Raw genomic sequence first — 20,665 nt, forward strand, 5'->3', positions numbered from 1 at the left:
ACCACATAAGCCAACATCAACCTATGAAAATTTTCAATCTTGTGGAGCTTTATGAAAATGACACAGGGAATCTCCCAATTTTTTTTATTAGATTGTATGATTGTATGATATGATTGACACAAATATACTACAATGTAGATATGGCACTTACAAGTATTAAACGAGATGGGTGGATATAGAGCGGTCAGGTAAGTACAAGATGAGTAACAGCTCATATCCACGTCCAACAATTACCCATTACCTGTGGCATGTGAGATTTTTCATACTCTTAGTCCCCAACTATCTACTAAATTTTACCTATATTCGCTCCAATAAGAGTAAATATGATGCGAAACTCGTATAATTATATTTAGTAAATTATTCAAAAACTAATTCGTCACAAATAAATCATTTTATTGTCAAATCATCTAATTCTACTATTTAGTAAATTAGTCGGATGAAACATTTTATTATTATAAATAAATTAATTTTAACAAACTATTATTTAGTTATCAGCGTGCCGTCGTAGCCTACGCACCATGGAAAAGGTTGGAGTTTTTGACTTTGTAACTACGCAAAGCGTTAAATAGCATTTGACTCGCCATAAAATATTGCTCCTCCTCGTTGTTGTCAGAACTTGGCATCAGTCAACATCCTGACTCATGAAAGCCACAGATTTGCTTAATTTATTCAATAATAACAAAATCAAAAACGTATGCACTTCCGTGTTGGATTTACATCATTGGATTTGATGTATGAACATGGAAAGTTCCATACAATTTACCCAAAATCAGCATTTGATTATTGAAATCAAACTGGGGAAGTAAAGTACTCTTACAATAACCTAGAAAAATCAATCCTTTATTTACTGTCTAACTGAACACATTACACAACCCTATAGAAGATACTGCCATTTTCAGATTTGTTTGTTTGTTTGAATATAATCCATGGCTACTCCTTCACATGGCCGTGCAAGTTTCTCTACTCAAGCAAATGCTCTTCTTCGTAAGAACTTAATTTTTCAGGTTATCTTTCTTTGTCCTGTCTTCCTTTTCTGTGATGTTAATGCATTGGGTTTCATTAATTCACGAATTTTGATTTGAATTAGTACTATTCTGGTAATGGGTTATTAATTTTAGGGATTTTGGATTAATGGGTATTAACTACATTTCATGGATTTGTCTTTTTAAGTAGTTATTCATGTGGACGATCATTGGGACGGATGTATGATTTATGTAATTGACACTAATCTTAATCAATTGAGATTTAAACTTTGATATTGTTGTTGTTATGTAGTAATTTTGTTATATATGTGCATCAAGTTTTATACTTTATTGATGAATTTTTCTGTAATCTGTTATTGGGTTTTAAATTTTTGGAGTTTTGGATTAATGGGTATTAGCTACATTTCATTGGTTTGTCTTATTAAGCATTCCTCTATTTCTTTTCAAATGTCCCATTTGCTTTTGTTCGGTTATTCATCGATCACTCTTAATTTGTATTTTATTCTTAATCCATGCGGTAAAATATAGTCAAACGAGATCTTATTTGATTCGTCTCAACATGAGTTTTATTAATATCTAGTTTTTATAATTTTAATAATATATAATTATTGCTATTAAGTATTGAATTAGTGCATTGGCAAACGTGCAAAAAGCAAATGTGAAATGAAATAGAGGAAGTTAGTAATTTATTTGGATGAGTTTGTGGTTCATAGAGCTGTCCTCGATTTTTTGGGATTAATGCTTTGGCAGTCGTTGGTGATCTTATTGAGCAGTAATTTGTTATATATCTGCATCAAGTTTTATACTTTTTTGAAGCCCCTGTAAATTTTGTTGTTGGTTTTGATAGTAATGATTGGTGATAGTGTTATTGTTCTTGATGTGTTAGAACATTGTTTGCTTTCAGAATTTTTGCTGATTTTTAGATGATAAAAACCTGAATTAAGTTGTGAATTTTGGAGTAATATTTACATGGGTGAATGGGAATCCATGAATTTTAGTCATCTGTTATTGGGTTTTTGATTTCAGGACTATTATGTATATGGTAAAAAATCTCCATTGAATGATGAATTTGGAAGTAATTTTTACATGGGTAACTAATGAATTTTAGTTTGACCGTTGAATCTCCATTTATGTGAAATTGAGAAGTTATTAACTTTTGATTTGTGAACATTTTCTGAACTTCGTAACTTTTGATCTTAACATTGCAGAAACGAAATAGACGAGCAAACTGTTGTCTTGTTGTGTTCCCACTATTACTCTGTATTCTTCTTTCTGTCTTACAACGAGTAATCGACAATGAATTGAACAAAGAAAAGTACAGATGTGGTTGTGCTAAAGTTAATGGTACAACTGAATGTGGGGTTCAGTACTCTACATTGGATCAAGCTTTCAGCTGTCCAATTCCCAGCCCTCCAAGATGGCCCGCCTTGCTTCAAGTTCCCGATCCTCAGTATCGGGCTGTTAGAGATGACTCTCGAGCAAATCAAGACTTGCCTAGGAAGTCATGTAGACAGACGGGATCTTGTCCCGTCACGATCCTGGTGACTGGGAGTAATCAAACATTTGGTCAAAGTATCCCTCTCACTCTACTAAATAACTTTTTTCCTGATCTTATCTTGGGTTTGGTTTTAATCGTGTGATTTTGAACATTCTAGGCTTGGCCAGCAACCTGCTTCCAGCCTCCCCTATGAATTTGTCGGACCTTTATTTTAGTTTGGCGAACAATGTCTTGGTAAGTGGTTAAGGCCTAAAGGTGTATTCTGTTATTGCTACTTCTTATGGAACGACACGAAGCATTGACGCATTTTAGGGCACCAGGGATCAGCTTCGAAGCCAAAAGACCAGAATTTTCTTGATCCTGCATTCACCTCAGGCTCCCCTCTTTATTTTGTACGACCACTCTGCCAGTCTACGCCGTCATTTTCTTTGAGCTTACCTATCGTCTCATCAACTTTGCAGCAAGGTACATTTTTCTGTCTGGTTTTATGTAGCAACGTGTTTAGGACGTCGAATATTAGTACAATTTGAACTCTTCCAATGTTTTAATTATGACTTGTAAGGTGCAGAGTAACATAATTCGCAAGCTAATTTGCTTTTCGAATTCGCGATTCGGTTAAATTGCCCAAGAATAGCCCAAAATCGACCATAATTTGCTTTTCTTAATTCGCGACTCGCGAGGAGATTAGCAAATCATGTCACACTGGTAAGGTGTGTACGAATGCTTTTGGAGAAACATTGCTTTCAGTGTCTTTTATGATTCATTGCAATGACTAGTTTTCAAATCTTGTATGTATGGCTTGAAAGAAATACACGTTACTTTTACGGTCCGTCTGGTTAATAGTATTAAATGGTGGTAATTTAGTGTAAAATTAAACAAAATGTGCTATGTCATTCCCTTGGTAAAGGACTTAATTTATTACATATCTTCTGCTGCATCATTATCGACGATTTAAAACCCACTTTAGTTGCACTCGTCCATCCTTTCACTTCCAAATGCTGTTAATGAAGCCTCTCTCTCCCTTCTTTACTTTGGTGTGTTATTCTGAATATCTAATTGATGTCCTGCTGTATAAACAGAGGTAACATGTGTTCAAGGTCTTCATCTATGGCGGAATAGTTCTTCTGAGATTAACGATGATTTGTACAAGGGTTACCGTAAAGGAAACCCAGAAAGGAAGATAAATGAATTCGTTGCAGGTAAATTTTTTTAAAAATTTGTTCAAAAACCTTTTCTTTCCCCTACTTATTTTCGTTTCTCTCGTTTTACAGCATATGATTTTCTACACACAAACATGAGCAGCTTTAATGTGAATATATGGTATAATGCAACATACAAGAATGACACTGGATTTTCTGAAATTGGATTGCTACGTCTTCCACGCTCCGTGAATCTGGTATTTTTTGAAATCTTTAGCATACATTTTCATCAACAATCATCCATTATTCTGATGTCATTAAGTGGCTCGCTCCCACTTGGTGGGGTTTGGAGGTTGATCCGTACTGATGACAAAGAGGTTGTTTTCGGTTGATCTTTGTAGCAAATATGATAATCAACTTCACATAAATAAGAAGTGCACATGATATAATGAGTCATTTTAATATAGTTCATTTTGATCCGAAACCAAAGAACTTATGATTCAATTTTTATTTTACAGGTGTCGAATGCCTACTTACAGCGTCTGCTAGGACCTAGTAGTAAAATGCTTCTCGAGTTCGTCAAAGAAATGCCTAAGCCGGGAAATAGGCTAAGAATCGATATTTCATCTCTTCTCAGTGCACAATTTTTTACATACGTTATCATAGCACTATTTCCTGTAAGTATCTATGGATTATATTCCTGGTTTGTGCAAGTATGTATGACTAATGTGTTCTTACCAAAATAGATTCTAACAAACTGAGACATAAACTAAAATAAAATACTAACGTGTCGAATCACTGATTACCTAACTCGTGTATTGTCAGCATCAGTGAAACATAATTCGCTAGTTAATTCGCCTTTTGAATTTGCATTCGCTAATAGTCTAAAGCTGACCATAATTTGCCTTTTATGATTTCCGATTCGCGAGGCGATTAGCGATCATGTGACACTGGTCACATGTTTGTTGATTTATGATTCAAAAAATTGATTAGTGCGGTAAGATTTATTATCGACTATTCTGCATCTTGGTGCAGGTTGTGCTGACTTCTCTGGTTTATGAAAAACAACAACGATTACGTATCATGATGAAAATGCATGGGCTTGGTGACGGCCCTTATTGGACGATCTCCTATGCTTACTTTCTAGCTTTGTCTCTGATCTACATGATATGTTTTGTGATATTCGGATCAATTATCGGTAATCAAGTTCTAGCATTAGTGTTTTCTATGTACCTTAAATACTGGTTTACGCTTTCCTTAGCCTTTTGCTTTTTTTTTTTTGTTCTTTTTTCTGTAGGACTGAAAATCTTCACAACTAATGACTACAGCATCCAGTTTGTATTCTATTTCGTTTATATAAACTTGCAGATTTCAATAGCATTTCTACTCGCCCCTATTTTTTCTAATGTTTTAACAGCTAGAGGTTTGTCTCTGGGCTCAATCTTATGATACAACAATCTGCTCAATTTTCTTCGACGAAGCTAATATATTGTGTCCAATTTCTTACAGCCGTTGGTTATTTAGTTACGTTTGGCACTGGGCTTTTGGGTGGATTTTTATTTCAAAATTTTATAGAAGATTCCTCGTTTCCAAGTAAGTTTTCTTTATTTTGTTTATATGTTTATTTGAAGTTGCACATGACATTTGCTGCCAAGAATCAATCAGAAATAACTTTGTTAATTTTATCATTAACAAAGGTAAGGTTGCCTACATCTAACCCTTCATAACCCCGCCCTAGGTCCATCCTAGGTGGGAACCACTTACCGGCAACATCAATTTGCCGGCAACCTCCACATCTCATTGTTTACAACTATTCAATTACTAGAACATGACCTTGAAGGCGGCCATACTTGTTAAGATTTCAACTCAATTGACATATTAATTCTGTTTTGGTATAGAATATGCACTATACTTGTCTCATTGAAAGGTTATCCAAAAGAGTTTTGATTATCTTTTTAAAATATAAAACAAAAAAAAAAAAAATTTAAACAATGCCAAACTGGACCTAAATTAATGTTTTCGTTTCTCATTTGCGTCAAAATGGAAAATTTTGTTCTTTTTTTTTTCTTTTAGTCTGATTGTTATATTATGTTCTACTTTTGTAATACAAGACTTTGTTTTGTGATTAGTGTTATGATTAGATTTCCTACTTATGTTCAATGTATTTGGACAACTCTATGGCCCTATCTTAGCTTCTATTTAGTTCAAATTAAATTTCCTAAATTTCCGACACACTAATTTGACATTTCTCATTTCTCACTTTGTTTCTCATATCGAATCGAATTTCATTTCTTGTAACATAATATGACGCATAGACCCAAATCCAAACCATATATGGGTTAAATGCAACTAATGTGTTGGCCTGACTAACTAAAATGTGTTTTGTTGTGCTCGGTACTTTCATAGATGCAACGCTAATCTTTTTGAAATACTTTTTCTAAAATTTCAGAAGGATGGATTATTGTTATGGAGCTATACCCCGGATTCTCCCTTTTTCGAGGTATATACGAGCTCGGGCAATATTCTTTTCTAGGTGACAATATGGGCACCCATGGTATGCGATGGAACAACTTAGGTGACAATATGAACGGGATGAAAGAGGTTCTGATCATCATGTTTGTTGAGTGGCTGATTGTGCTTCCTATTGCATTTTATGTCGATCAAGTTCTATCATCTGGTAGTGGTGTGAAGAGAACTCCTTTATTTTTCATTCAAAGCTTTTTGAGAAAATCCAAATCTGTTTCAAGGAAGCACAGCTTACAAAAGCAAGGATCTAAAGTCTTTGTTGATATGGAGAAAGCTGATGTAGTGCAAGAGGTTTGTGTCTTTCTCACCCTTATATCTATAATGTAACACCCCTGAATTTCCAACCCCTTAAAGACTTAGTTACGATCCCGTAACTTACTAACCTCAGGAAAAAGGTGTGGGTATTTCTCACGCATGGAATCCTCAGTTTCCCACGTTGCCTCCTGTGTGCGCTGGTTAGCCCATAGAACTTTCACCATCTTTATATCTTTTCTCCTCGTACTACGCACCTTAGAATCTAAGATCTTGATAGGCTTTTCTTCATAAGATAAATTCTCATCAAGGTCTAAGGGCTCGGGGTCTAGCACATGAGATTCATCGGGAACATATCTCTTCAACTGCGAAATGTGATACACATCATGGACCTTACCCAACTCACTGGGTAATGCTAGTCTGTAAGCGACCTTTCCTACCTTCTCTGTGACCTCATAAGGTCCAATAAACTTTGGACTCAACTTGCCCTTCTTGCCAAACCTCATTCCTCCCTTCCTTCACGATTCTGGTTTCGTTTAAGGGGTTGGAAATTCAGGGGTGTTACATATAATCTACATCAGTGTAACATAATTTGCTAGCTAATTCGCCTTATGAATTTGCGATTCGCTCAAATTGCCCAAGAATAGCCCAAAACCGACCATAATTCGCGTTTTTCAATTTGCGATTCACGAAAAGATAAGCGAACATGTGACACTGATCTATATGCATAGCTGTTTTCTATCTCGTATATTCGCATTAGAGTAATTAGTTTTATGACTGGCGTTGCTATGTTATTGCGTAAACGCAAGTTGCCCGAAGCCCAAATTTGATCAAAATTATTTGGAAACTGATTTGAAAAGCAGGGTTTGTGCTCGTAGGGTGGGGTAAAATAAGAAATATTTGGGTTGTATGTTTTCTTCCCTCTAAAAAGCACCAACAATGGTGGCGGTGTCATGCTAGTTGATTATTTCTAGAGGTGTTCAGTTGGGTCCAAAGTTAACACATTTAATAATCATTTAAATCGACTCGAAACAGATCCGAACATATGAATAAAACTTTATTATATACCTACTATACACATTATACTCAAAACCCCTCCAATGACCCGAATGGAGCCTACTAGTCATTTCTTTGTAGCACTCTTTCATTAACTCATTTTCAAGCTTTAAGTTCATGTATGACTCTTTGGCCGCATTCTTTTTTATGGGTATGAGTTGCCAACTTCCTTCCCTCCTCAGACCCTGATCATAGTTTTCTATGAGTGAGATACACTGCGTGATGATGATGATGATGATGATTCTTACGAAGGATAAGTTAACAAAAAAATTAATTAGCAGATTCTCTTTGTTGCTAGGACTTAATTTTCATCTTGTATAATATTGGTTACATGTCTTTTTTGTGAACAGAGGGAGAGGGTATCACAACTGATATCGAAACCGAGTTCAAACATTTCCATAATTTGCAACAACCTGAGAAAGATCTACCCTGGGAGGGATGGAAATCCTCCAAAGCTTGCTGTCAAAGGTTTGTCTCTTGCTGTTTCACGCGGTGAATGCTTTGGGATGCTTGGCCCAAATGGTGCTGGGAAAACTTCTTTCATCAGCATGGTGAGACACTAAAATCTACACTTCAACATATTTGTTTGTGCACCCGTGTGGCCAATTATGGGCATCGAATGATCCTGATAGTGTAACATAATTCGCTTTTTGATTTCGCAATTCTTTTAAAATGACCCTAAAATAGCCCAAAACCAACTGTAATTCTATATTTTGATTCGTGATTCGCTGAGAATTTAGTGAATCATGTGACAATGATCCTAAAGCATAAATGAGTAGAAAGAGCAAATCTTTGATAATAATTTTTTTCTTTCTTTTTTCTACCTATGTTACCCGGACCCGTCGTTTCTCCTCATCTACTGATGTTGGACGGACACTTCCATTTTAGGAGAAAATCGAGTAACTTTGTTAATAATAGCCCAATTGGACACGTACTGGCATGATGAAAAATATCCCCTGCACCACCATATCATGAATGCATTGTAATGGTTTTTGAGCATACTATGAACGAAATATAAGCCTAGACAACTGCAAAACCGTTCACATTGACCGTAAAAACCGCTATGTGACAATTGCTGCGACTAAATCCATACTTATGCACTATGCGTACTAGTGTCCGATGAAGCATTTATGATTGCTGTAGATATTCAGAAAAATTATAAACAAATCTTTTTTTTCCTTCTTTCAGATGATTGGGCTTACAGAGCCAACATCTGGTGCAGCATTTGTCGAGGGTTCTGACATACGTTATCAAATGAATGAAATATACACCAGTATGGGCGTTTGCCCTCAGCATGAGTATGTTACCGATCTTTTCAAAATGAGGGTTCTAACATGTAGCCGTTTGAGTTCCAAACGTATATACAAATCTGAAATCATCCCGTTTTCACTCTTCCTTCATGTGCAGCCTACTCTGGGAGACCCTAACGGGAAGAGAGCATCTATTCTTTTATGGCCGACTCAAGAACCTCAAGGGTTCTGCATTAAAGCAGGTCAGTGTGATTCATAAGAAGGACGAGATTACGAAAAAGCTGTCTAATTATACTATATATTTCCTCCATTACATTCGATACCAAATGAAAGTTAATGGGTTCCGTAATTTTTTGTGTTTCGACAATTATACTACCGCAGGCGGTTGAACAATCTCTAAAAGATGTCAACTTATATCATGGCGGTGTTGCTGATAAACCGGCTGGAAAATATAGCGGGGGAATGAAAAGGAGGCTTAGTGTTGCGATATCCTTGATTGGTGATCCTAAGGTTAGTCTTTCAAACTTGTATCTGGTAGGGTTTGGGAGTGCAGATGTATGCAACCTGACCTGATTATGACAAAGAGCTTGTTTCCGGCTGACCTTTGGTAGCAAATATCATATAGTTCATTGATATCTGAAACCAAAGAACTATAAATCTTTGGTCGTATCTAGTCTATCCCAGTGCTTCCCTTTCTACTTTAAAAGTTTCTATTTTCGTATGATACCGTTGGCTTAACTTGTTAAAATTTCAAAAATTTAATTGATGTTTTATTTGTTAAAGGTTGTCTACATGGATGAACCAAGTACCGGATTGGACCCTGCTTCAAGAAATAATCTATGGAATATTGTGAAGCAAGCTAAGCAAGATAGAGCAATTATTCTCACAAGTACTTTCTCTCTTTTATGGTATTTTGTCGAATTGTTGAACCAATATACACTCGTGTTGGATTGTTGAATATTTAATACATGTCGGGAAATAGAACTTTGTATCGGTAAAAATGATCATCCCTAACACACCCCTCCTTATTTCAGCCCATTCTATGGAAGAGGCGGAGGTTCTTTGTGACCGAATAGGAATTTTTGTTGATGGTGGTTTGCAATGTATCGGAGGCCCTAAGCAGGTAACTTTTACTTCTCGAATCCCATTTGGCACCCCCCCAGGCGTTGTTTAGGAGGTCAGATGTATGTTGTACGCAACCTTACCGTTTTTCCATTGACCCTTGATAGAAACAATCGTCTTCAATTTCACATAAATAAGTAGTGCATTTAATTTAATCAACCACTTATAATCCATAACCGAGAACTACTCCCCTATCCTACTCATTTTGCTACATTCAGATTGAAAAGCTCTCACATCGAAAACCGCAATGTAGCAAATTTGAGTGGGATAGAGGAGTATACATTATTGGTCCCATCGAGATTGGACACGCCAACGTCTGGTGACTTCCTATATTTGCGACATTTCAAACCGAGCGATTTCACTTGCAAAAGTTATAGAATAATTTTTTTTTTTTTTGTGTTGTGAAATGGCAGCTGAAAGGAAGATATGGTGGGTCCTTTGTGTTCACAATGACAACCTCTGCAGAATATGATACAGAAGTGGAAAACATGGTGAAAGGCCTTGCTCCTAATGCTCAAAAGATATACCACATCTCCGGAACCCAGAAATTTGAGATCCCGAAACATGAAGTACGCATTTCTGACGTTTTCAAAGCAGTCGAGAAAGCAAAGCAGAGATTCACGGTCCAAGCATGGGGTATCGCTGACACGACTTTGGAAGATGTCTTCATCAAGGTCGCCCGCGAGGCTCAATCTTCTGATATTCTCTCTTGATTGGACTTTATATACTTGAATTACAACCTTGGATGTGCCCATAGTTATCATTTATTTCTTGTGCAAACAAACGGTGTAGTTTTTACTTATTCTTTGTTTCTTTGAGGAGGAATTTTGAGCACGGTTAAGTTTATACGTAGTTTAGATACATTATACCCATACTGGTTCTTCGTTTTCAAACGAAAACCCCGTTAATTGATACATGTAGCTCAATTGATATCCTTTGTATTAGGGTGTATCAACTGTGAGCTATATTCATATATGAGAGCGTGTACATAAATTTACTTTTTATTTTCCTTCGTTTATCAGCAGTTTGTTCTCTCCCGTTGTTCAAATGCATCAACTGAACTCGGAAGAGGTTATCCCATGGATTGCGAGGCGTAAGCCCCATTTTTATATAGTTGGGAAAAAGAATAGTCATGAATATTGGGTCATAACTCAAAAGTTTCGACTTGTAACACATAAATGACCCAATTCATAAAAACCGAAAAAACAGGGTCAAACTCGACTGTTTTGACCTGTTTTTGTGTTTGGTGCTTGAAGAGATGTCGTCTTCTTCAGTGCTTAAAGGAAATCGGCTAGTAACGAGTACTACTCTTGTCATCCCGTAGTTTGCTCTTCGGTCATTGATCTCTCGCTAGCACACAAAAAATAATCATAGGACAAAACATGAAGAACATAAATAATTCAGCACATTGCTTTTACATTGTGTTTCTCCTTGCCTTAAATAGTAAAAATCAGTTCATTCATACAAAAACAATCCAAGCACTTGAACTATGATTACTCAACCTATTTATGTATACATGGGTTTCAACTTACAAACATATTCAAGACTTATCGAAACAATCAAAGCAACTATTACTCGTAACGAAACTGATACCAACCAAAAAAACTCAAATAATCGAAACGATCCTTGAACAACTTTTACACATAAAGGGCATACATATCATACAATAAATCAAACATCAAATATCTGTAGTTTAGCTATGACTAAACATCTCGGGATTCTCTACATCTATCGGACGACCATTTGTGATACCTGGCCAAGGTGATGTCGATGAATTTTCGTCTTGTTGGTTGTTTGACGCAGTCACTTGAGAATCTTGTCTTGCACGTTGCCGAGTAACCCTTCTTCTCCATCGAGAAAATTCAACAATTATCGAACTTACACTCATGGCAATACCATATCCAACAAATGTTGCTAACAATATTGAGATGATCGCTTGCAGATGGACCTGAAAACCAATACAAATAACTTCCGTTAACATGATTACGATAAAATTTTCATTTTTGAGAGTTGAAACTTCTTGGGAGATGTTATCTTACCACCGAGTAGAAAATGTGACCAAAGACGACAACCAGAGCAAATTGCATAGACGCATATATCCAGACAAATCGTTTCGTCACTGAAAAGTTCAGCAGAAAATTAACGTTACAAATAGATCGACAAATAAGGCTTGAACCGACTTTATAAAAGTCGAATAGATTTGGCTATTGCGAGAAACTAAATCTGACAAGTTCGAAGATAAAATGCAACATGATGTTATAATGATATATCCATGCATCTAGTTATACAAGGTCATGGTCATATTCATGGTCATGGACATCAGCCCAGCATCCTGCGGAAAGACAGCAGGGTCCGGGGGGAAGAAGTAGCGGATAGACCATACTCGTATCCTTCAAGGGACAGGAAAGGAGGAAAGCGACATCTAGTTATACAAGGCTTCGCTTAAAATTTTGGTTATTGACGAAAGTAGACCAATTCTAATTTGAATGAAATGTTCTAAAATCGGTAACTTGAATATGGCAGAAGGCTTACCCATTGTTGTCGAGGTCATTGACGAAAGTAGACCCAACAAGCAAGAAAAAGGTAGAGATATAGCAATTGCTCCAGTACCCATCTTAGCAACCTAAGAAGAGACATAAACAAGCACATAATTTTCATAAAAAAATTTAATTAATCAGGATATAAAAGATTCTAAAATTAATTGTTTCGTACCAGAAGCTGCTCGAGAAAACAGAAGTAGGCCAGCATACTGACAATTACAAGGACAGGAACTTCTTGCCAAGCCCTACAAAGACACCATGTTTAATACAAAATGCGGATAAACAGTGTTCGCTATGTAATGGATGATGACACTATGCAAGTCTTAAACAGTTGGCTTTTCAGCTAGCTTAAAAGCCAACAAAAACAACCAACATTTTCAGCTGGTCAAACAAGCCAACATCCAATAGCCAAACACCCCCTTTTAACGTGAGAGTGAGACTGAGGGAGTATGTTAAGTGATGTTATATTTTAATACAAGCTTTAATCTACAATTATACTTCTATCAAATATAGATAGTTACGTTCTTGTGTACAAACAACAACATTCCATTACCCCAATGTCATTATGTGGTTGGCTGATGCTCCCACTTAGGTGGGGTTTGGGGGTCAGAATGTAACCTTACCCTTGTCAGTGATAACCTGTTACTTGAACTCGAATACTGAAGTTGGATACTGGTATATGTGCAAGTGTCTGATGCATCTAAATATTCAATTCTATGCCTAAATTGAAGCGTCTAAGTGTCATGCCAATGTCCGAGCATCAAGGATCGGACACGGGTACGTGAAGCAAAATGCACAGTCCGAGTAACATAAAACTAATAACAAAGAGGTTGTTTCCGACTGTCCTTGGTAGCAATTATTATCTGCAACTTCACATAAATAAGAAGTGCATATAATTTTACGAGAAAAGGAAAAAAGAGTAAACAAAAGGGAAGAATTGCCTGTAATCATTAATATTAATCATCTGAGCTGTAGTTGCTGCAGTTCGAGTACTCTGGATACGAAGTAAAGTGACGGGCAGATTACGAACCTCTTGCTTGCATATGTCACAATTCTTATTGCCTTTAATACTGAACCATTTCACTGCACATTCTTGGTGGGCTAGAGCAAGTTCACCTTTGCAACTGCATTCCATCTTTAGAGTTTCTCTGCCTTCGCATAATTCAACCATACAAATCCTACAAACAGCCTCCTCTTCCGGTATATCTTCACCATCAGCTTCTTCATTTTCTGTAAAGTAACAAATTTTTGTAGGAAAGTAGAGTATTAGTAAGGCCGTGACAATTCATCACATCTCATTGTGGCTCATCGTGTGGACAGGGGACACCCGTGGGCTCGGGCCCACAAACCCACGGGCCAGAAGCATTGACTTGCACATACACTTGGTGAGGTTTATTGTTTCCCAAAACCATATGATAGTACGAAGATTAGCTCACCCAATATATATGCAAGTCAACAACTCACTATTTCATTGATGTGGGATCTTGTCTCACATGTGAAGTACTTCCAACAATTTTTACTTAAATAGTTCCAATTTTTTTAGATTTGCTAAGGATTACGAGAGTCATCATTCAACACTCAAGTCTAGGAAAAATTCTAGTTATGGAATGAATTGTATTGCATGGCGAGAAATGATTTTAAATTGTTCGCAAAAAAGTTACGGAATAATTTGCGAATTACAGCCTTAATGTTTTCGACTTTTGCGAATTACCGCCTTAATATTTATTTTTTGTGAATTACAGTTACCAAAGCATCAAAGTCTACAACGTTCAGGCTAAATCATGGAATTCCAACCACTTAACCTAAAATTCCGACCACCAAAATGGTCGGAATTCTGTGATTTGGCCTGAACGTTGTAGACTTTGATACTTTGGTGGTTGTAATTTGCAAAAAATAAACATTAAGGTTGTAATTCGTAAAAGTTCTCAACTTTAAGGCTGTAATTCGTAAATTATTCAAATTAAATATTTTTCCGAAGGAAGATAAAGTCAAAGAGGAACAAGCTTTCCATTGCTTTCTTGAATAAGAAGGGTCTAAACTTTGAAATGACACTCATCCAAGGTAGACAAACATAGTAGTAATATTGAGAAGTTAAGAAAAGAAACCCACCAGTATTCACTGGCTCACTTTTGTTTGGAATTTGAAGATTCCCTAACTTCACCCGAGGAGATGGAATTACACGAATATAAGAATCCATTCTTCTCATGCGCCTTTCTTTATTAAGGGGAACTGAAAGAGATCGCGAAAAGTGCACTTCGGGTTTGTGCATTTGAGTTTCTTTTGCCTGCATAATGGCAACACGTTAATCATAAAGTTCATGAACACAGACTGCAAAAGGGCACTGAAAACCCATGCAGCAAGTTGATGCTAGGACCGTATTTAGGGTATGGCGAGGGGGTGTGCGCCCAGGGGCCCAACATAAAAATTACGAATTTCATTACATATATGGAGAACAAGTTTTGATAGATTGATGTAATTGTGTACGTTATTGTTATGAATTTTGCGTATAGAAATGCTAATACAATTTAATTTTTGTCAGAGTATTAAGATATTTAATATAAGTTGTACTAGTCATATGAAATTCGATATTTTTAAATCTTATATGTTTGAGTATAATAATACAGAACAATCCCGACCATCAAACTTTAGCATACCCTAATAAACATAGCATTTTAATTACTTTTATTTGTTATTGAGGAGCCCGGATAGATGGAAGTCGTTTAACAACAGTTGAATCATGGAATGGTGTATCCTTATAAAATTTTCATATTAATTTCCCTCATGCCACAAAAGTCTCATAAACGAGATTGGTTGTTGCTGTGTTTAATGTCAAGAGACCAACTCAACCAAAAGTTTAAACTGATGGTTAAGGCCCCAGGATATGTTATATACTCTAATACACCCCCTCACATGAGACCCCTATGGGCTAGAAGTGTGGATGCAGTATAGGCCTTTCATATCTGGCGCTAAATGTTCTACTTGGGATAATTGAGATTCGAACCTGTGACCTCTTGTCACGCTGGCTTCTGATACGATGTCAAAAGACCAACTCAACCAGAAGTTTAAACCAATGGTTAAGGCCCCGGGATATGTTATATATAGTCTAACATTTAAGGATGAAAACATAGAACCAAGTAAAGAAACAGGTTTGCACAATTCAGAGAAAGTTAAGGAAACTCACACATAAATGCAATGAACCACTGGTGCTTCCACAAGAAACAGATTCTGGATTTTCATTAGGAGTGACAGGAAGAGATGATGTCCGCCTTATCCTAGGAGTGAATATCTTTGTCAATGACACTGATCTCGAGATTGAAGTCTTCTCTCGTGGTGTCGAGAATGAAACATCGCTCGTTGCACAAGCGTCCTTCTCAATGTCTGAAGAAGTTCGATAAATGAAGCTAAATTTTGGTATAAGATTTTTGAAAGTTGATCGCCCTCGTACTGACGAAGAGCCAATAGATTCAAAAGGTTTTGGGTTGGAAGAGGTTGGTGTCAAAAGGAAATTGACTCTCTTCGGCGTAGGAGGCATTTTAATTTTAACGGAATCTTGAGGGACATCGGTTTTTCTTGTAGGAATCTCGAGAAACAGGTTTTGTTTTCTCCAGTTAGCTACCTGTTCACTATCTTCAGTTTCCGCAGAGGAACTCTCGGCCTGAAAAAACAGAAATTAACAAAAAGACGTTACGATGCAAATGGCATGGCAAAAATTCCAATTCGTCGATTATGTTTCCAAAATTATATTCACTTCCTTAGTCTAATTCAAAAGGCTTCTTTGTTGATACTTCGTTTTGCTTTCCTTAGATTGCATGAATGATTAACATACGAACCAACCTATGTTGTTTAGACTCTTCATTTGCTTCACGTACTCGTGGGTGATCCTTGATTCTCAGACATTGGTATGACACTTAGACACTTCATTTTAGGCCTAAAATTGAATATTTAGACGAATCTGATACTTAGATATGTACCAATATCCAATATCAGTACCCGAGTCCAAGTAACATACAAACCAATCAAAATCAAGACACCCAAAAGCACAAAACTTTAAAGGAAGCCCAATTTACCCCAAAAAGTAAGCCCTACACCATCCTTGGTTTTGCTACTCTTCCAATTTTGGGTCCACATTTCTGTTTTTGGCATTGATCACACTAGGCTCATGAGTGGCTCGTGTAACATACAACACAAAAATACATATACAAAGATAAGTGTTCGGCTTCGGCCAATTCTATACTAATATATCGGATTCGCCCCTGATCAAATATTTATGTTCTTATATAGTTCACAAACTCATTTTCTTTCCTTATTTTATTTACTTATTATAAAAGGACACAAAAGAAGTTTAACTAACCATACATGATACATTTGTCAATATTTGTAAACTTGTGGACTAAAAATTATTGTTTGCATAAATCCAAATCCCAGTATTTGTTTAATAAAATAAATTCAATACTATATCAGATTGAAAATGACCTCTATAAATATTCTAGCACAATTCACTGAAACAAGACAAACATGAAACTCCACGTGCACTCAACACAAACAGTACTCAATTAAGAGAATCAGATTCATACAATTACTGTTCATAATCTAACAAACTGAACAAAAATACCAAATTTTTGTTCTTTTAATCAACCTAAAACCTAATGAAATATGCCGATAAATATAGCAAGATTCTCGTGATTTGCAAGAATAGAGTAACAAAAGGCTAAAAATAGATAAAACCCATGTGATTGATTGCAACAAAATCACTTGAATTCAGGAAATTAATCAAGTCTAGGCCAGGACCCGAGTCATTTAATTTAACCCGAGTTGATTGAAGATGCATAGTAGAGATTTGAACTTGCTTGTCACGACGGTTCTAATATCATGTCAAGAAACTAATTCAACCAAAAGCCCACCATTGAGGCTATAGAATATATTATATACTCCAAACAATATTCAACCCATTTTATAACAACAAAGAAAATTACCCAAAAACAAAAAAAAAAAAAAAAAAAAGGTTAATCAATTAAAAAACTAAAAATTTTGTGGGAGTGAAACAAAACACTTGATTTCATGAAAGAATAAAATTTGATTAATAAGAATTTATAAAACAAATGAAAATTAAAAAGGGGTACCTTGTGATATTGAAGAACAGGGTGATCTCCACATGTAGAATCAAAAGCTATAGACTTTTCTTCAATTTCCATAGATTTAATACAATATATTATATAGCCAATTACTATACACACAAGAACAAGCTAAATTACCCAGAAATCAATCAAAAGCTAGACTTTTCTTCAAGAATTTTTTGTAGGAGAGAGCTGAAATTGAGAGAATGAAAAATTAGTATGATCAATAAAAGAAGAAAATTGAAGGATAATTTTGGTGGGGAAAAGAAATATTGAAGTAAGTGAAGCAAAAGTAGAAAAAAGAGAGCATTTATGGGAAAGGAGGATGGTGATGGTAGGGAATGAAGAGAAGGAAAGGAGTGAAGAGGGGCCTGCAATTTGCATGGCCTACCACCAAATTCCTTCATTAAGAATTTTTGTAATCAATAAAACAAAAATTGTTCGTGATATTTTCATTCATAAAATGTTATTTTAAATTTAAAGAAATTAAAAAAGTATATATTTCATTTATGATATGTTGGTGATAAAATATCAACTAAATTTTTTAATCAAAATAATGCTCCCATAAACAATATTTCCCACCATACCACACTAAAAAAATTAGTTTTGCATAAATTTGGAGTTTTACTCCCTCTTTTCCTCGTAGTATCTTTTAATGTTCTTATTAGAAATATTTACGAAAATAAAAAAATAAATTTTTTGGATGGTACTTGGTAGTTATATTGTATTTTATTAAAGAAAAAATTAATGGAAGAAAATACAAATTATAAACATTAAAAACATATTATAATGAAGTGAAAACTATAAGTATTAATAATATATTAAAGTTAGGATGTATAAGGTTAATTATGTTATAAATTTGTGATATAAATAGAAAGAATTTAAAAGGGAACAATAAATAAAACGATTTAAAATAACAAATGAAAATATTATTTAAGAACGGAGAGAATAGTAAAAATAAGTGAACATATGAAATCATTGAGGTTATAGATGGTTATATATATATATTTATGTATATCATTGGTAATGTTAGTGGTCTATCGTAAATCAATTTTTTTATGATGGTATATTTTAATATTAGCAACCGATAAGGAAAATATGAAAATAAAAATATTTGATTACTTACTATTTTCATAATTGTCTTGGGAAAATTAAGGTGGAAAAAAGAGTTAATTACAATTATAATTTATACTTCTAAATTATAATTGAAGTGGTTGGAGTGATATGATAGACGAGCTAAGAGTTTGATGCTCTTATCAACTCTTTTTATCTTCCAAGTGTAGAGTTTATCAACTTCAATCATCATACTGAAGATATGCCAAAATTCATCTTCTCGGATTGCTTGTAGGCCAACCCTTTTAACACACATATAATACCCACAATGGAGTTCTCTAATGGTTGTATAATTAGATGAGCTCCAAATCTAAATCATATAATCACTTCAACATGAAATGATCAACAATATAATTTGTATTAATAGACATAAATTCATTTTTTTTTCAAATTATTAGACTAAACTTACAAAAAGCTTTTGTAGCTCAATGGATAGAGCATTTGCATATGGAGTAGAAAGTTTGGGGTTCGATCCTGATTGGGCGTAAGTATCAATTTGGGGGGTTTCTTGACTACGTGTATTTCTCTTTACTCCCTTTTTGGGAAAATGGTATGATTTGTCCGTATCTTTTAGGAAAAAGAAAAACCCCCACCCGAACCTTGCCTTGTGCGGAATACTGTGAGTGTCTTTTATTTTTTTTTATAAGACTAAACTTATTTATTATTGAACTAGCAAGACAAAAATCCATCTCAATAAACAAAAACTTAATTAAACCTCAAAACAAATCATATGTCAAGAAACCTAACTCCCTTCTTCATATTCTAAAAGTTTTCATATGAACAAAAACAATGCATTATAACATAATTTGCTCAAAAACAACAATGAATATAATGTCAACGCTTTTATTTGTTCTTAGTTAGACGGATTTATTCAAAACTAATGGCAATAAATGCATTTGTCAGAGGAATATACATGTCTAGTTGTATTATGTATCTCCTTGAGAACATCACTCATTCAAGAATATGACCCTCACACTCAAAATCAATAGCAATTCAGAATCAGGTCTTATTTAGTCTTATTTAAGTGTGTTTAGTAAATAATTTTTTTGGTTAATTTTTTATTTTTAATTTTTTTATTGGTCAAATAGTAAGAAAAAGTGTTCATTAAATTTTTATGGGATCTAAAACTAGTTTTCAAGCCAAAATAAAAAAATTATTATATGAGTACTTTTCTTTTCTTTGACTTTTAAGCTAAAGTCAAAAGCTAATTAATTTCATTGGTTGTTACCTTTTGACCTACTTTTTCTTTGATAAACAACTAATAACTAAATTTTTACCAATAAAAAATTTTCATGACAAATGACTTTAACCGTTGATTTACCGGCTAAAAAATAGTCAATTAAATTAACTTTTCAAACCAGTCAAATTCTTAAAAGTCAACCAAATATCTACATAAAATACATTTAAGAAAACAATGCTTAAGTACCTTCAGACAACAATGGTATAGTATAAAGTAAACAACACAAAATATTATAGCTTATGATTGAGGATGTATTGTATTCATTTCCTCTTAATTCTTGGCCACATATTTTGTTCACTTAGTTGCAGAAACATTTGTAACAGACTAACAGCTACCCAATAATACACTATTTGTATTTTTTTTCTTTTTTTTTTGTCTCTTTTGAGTCGAGAAATTCTATGTTAATATTATTTTTTTATGGGTAGAGTTTATCTCTTAACGTTGATTATACTTTTTATGAGCGAGAATTTTTTAACTGTATTTTTTTTATGGGTATGATTTATTTCCTTTCAAACCCTGATCATAATTTTTATGAGAAGAGTGCACTCACTGTATGATGATGATATTTATGCCTTTCAAGAATGAGGGATAAGCCCATTAATGTTAGGAACCCCACTCTTATTATTGCTTGTGCATTCAATCTCACAATCTTTATAGAAGAAACATTCTCCGATCTACAACCTAACTTTCAATCAAAGTTGATGGAACTCATGAAATATTATCATAGGAATTGGATCTAAGTAGACTTTCTAATTATATAAACTGGAAAATTTGATATAATCAGAATAATAAATTTCATTTTTATATTTAAAAAAATTTTAACTTCTATATT

General features: G+C 34.7%; 2 protein-coding genes across 2 annotated transcripts; one reads left to right on the top strand and one right to left on the bottom strand.

Annotated features, from left to right (window-relative positions):
• The first annotated feature begins 533 nt into the window (after nucleotides 1–533).
• On the top strand, nucleotides 534–10,830 carry LOC130806000 (ABC transporter A family member 7-like). Its single transcript, XM_057670883.1, has 18 exons — nucleotides 534–1,004; nucleotides 2,192–2,555; nucleotides 2,639–2,715; nucleotides 2,802–2,946; nucleotides 3,561–3,680; nucleotides 3,753–3,877; nucleotides 4,139–4,297; nucleotides 4,656–4,818; nucleotides 4,918–5,043; nucleotides 5,130–5,213; nucleotides 6,070–6,437; nucleotides 7,805–8,005; nucleotides 8,643–8,752; nucleotides 8,862–8,946; nucleotides 9,086–9,214; nucleotides 9,488–9,593; nucleotides 9,739–9,827; nucleotides 10,240–10,830. The coding sequence occupies exons 1-18, from the start codon at nucleotides 927–929 to the stop codon at nucleotides 10,537–10,539; spliced, it is 2,829 nt and encodes a 942-aa protein (XP_057526866.1). The 5' UTR covers nucleotides 534–926; the 3' UTR covers nucleotides 10,540–10,830.
• A 392-nt stretch (nucleotides 10,831–11,222) lies between these two features.
• Nucleotides 11,223–17,837, bottom strand: LOC130806001 (uncharacterized). Its single transcript, XM_057670884.1, has 8 exons — nucleotides 17,487–17,837; nucleotides 15,548–16,021; nucleotides 14,476–14,650; nucleotides 13,308–13,596; nucleotides 12,539–12,611; nucleotides 12,359–12,449; nucleotides 11,866–11,945; nucleotides 11,223–11,774 (listed from the first exon to the last, which is right to left on the bottom strand). Exons 1-8 carry the CDS (start codon nucleotides 17,556–17,558, stop codon nucleotides 11,520–11,522), a joined length of 1,509 nt encoding a protein of 502 aa, XP_057526867.1. The 5' UTR covers nucleotides 17,559–17,837; the 3' UTR covers nucleotides 11,223–11,519.
• Between the last annotated feature and the right edge of the window lie 2,828 nt (nucleotides 17,838–20,665).

Source organism: Amaranthus tricolor, chromosome 2 (genome assembly GCF_026212465.1).
Source record: "Amaranthus tricolor cultivar Red isolate AtriRed21 chromosome 2, ASM2621246v1, whole genome shotgun sequence".
In the NCBI taxonomy this organism is placed as follows: Eukaryota; Viridiplantae; Streptophyta; class Magnoliopsida; order Caryophyllales; family Amaranthaceae; genus Amaranthus; species Amaranthus tricolor.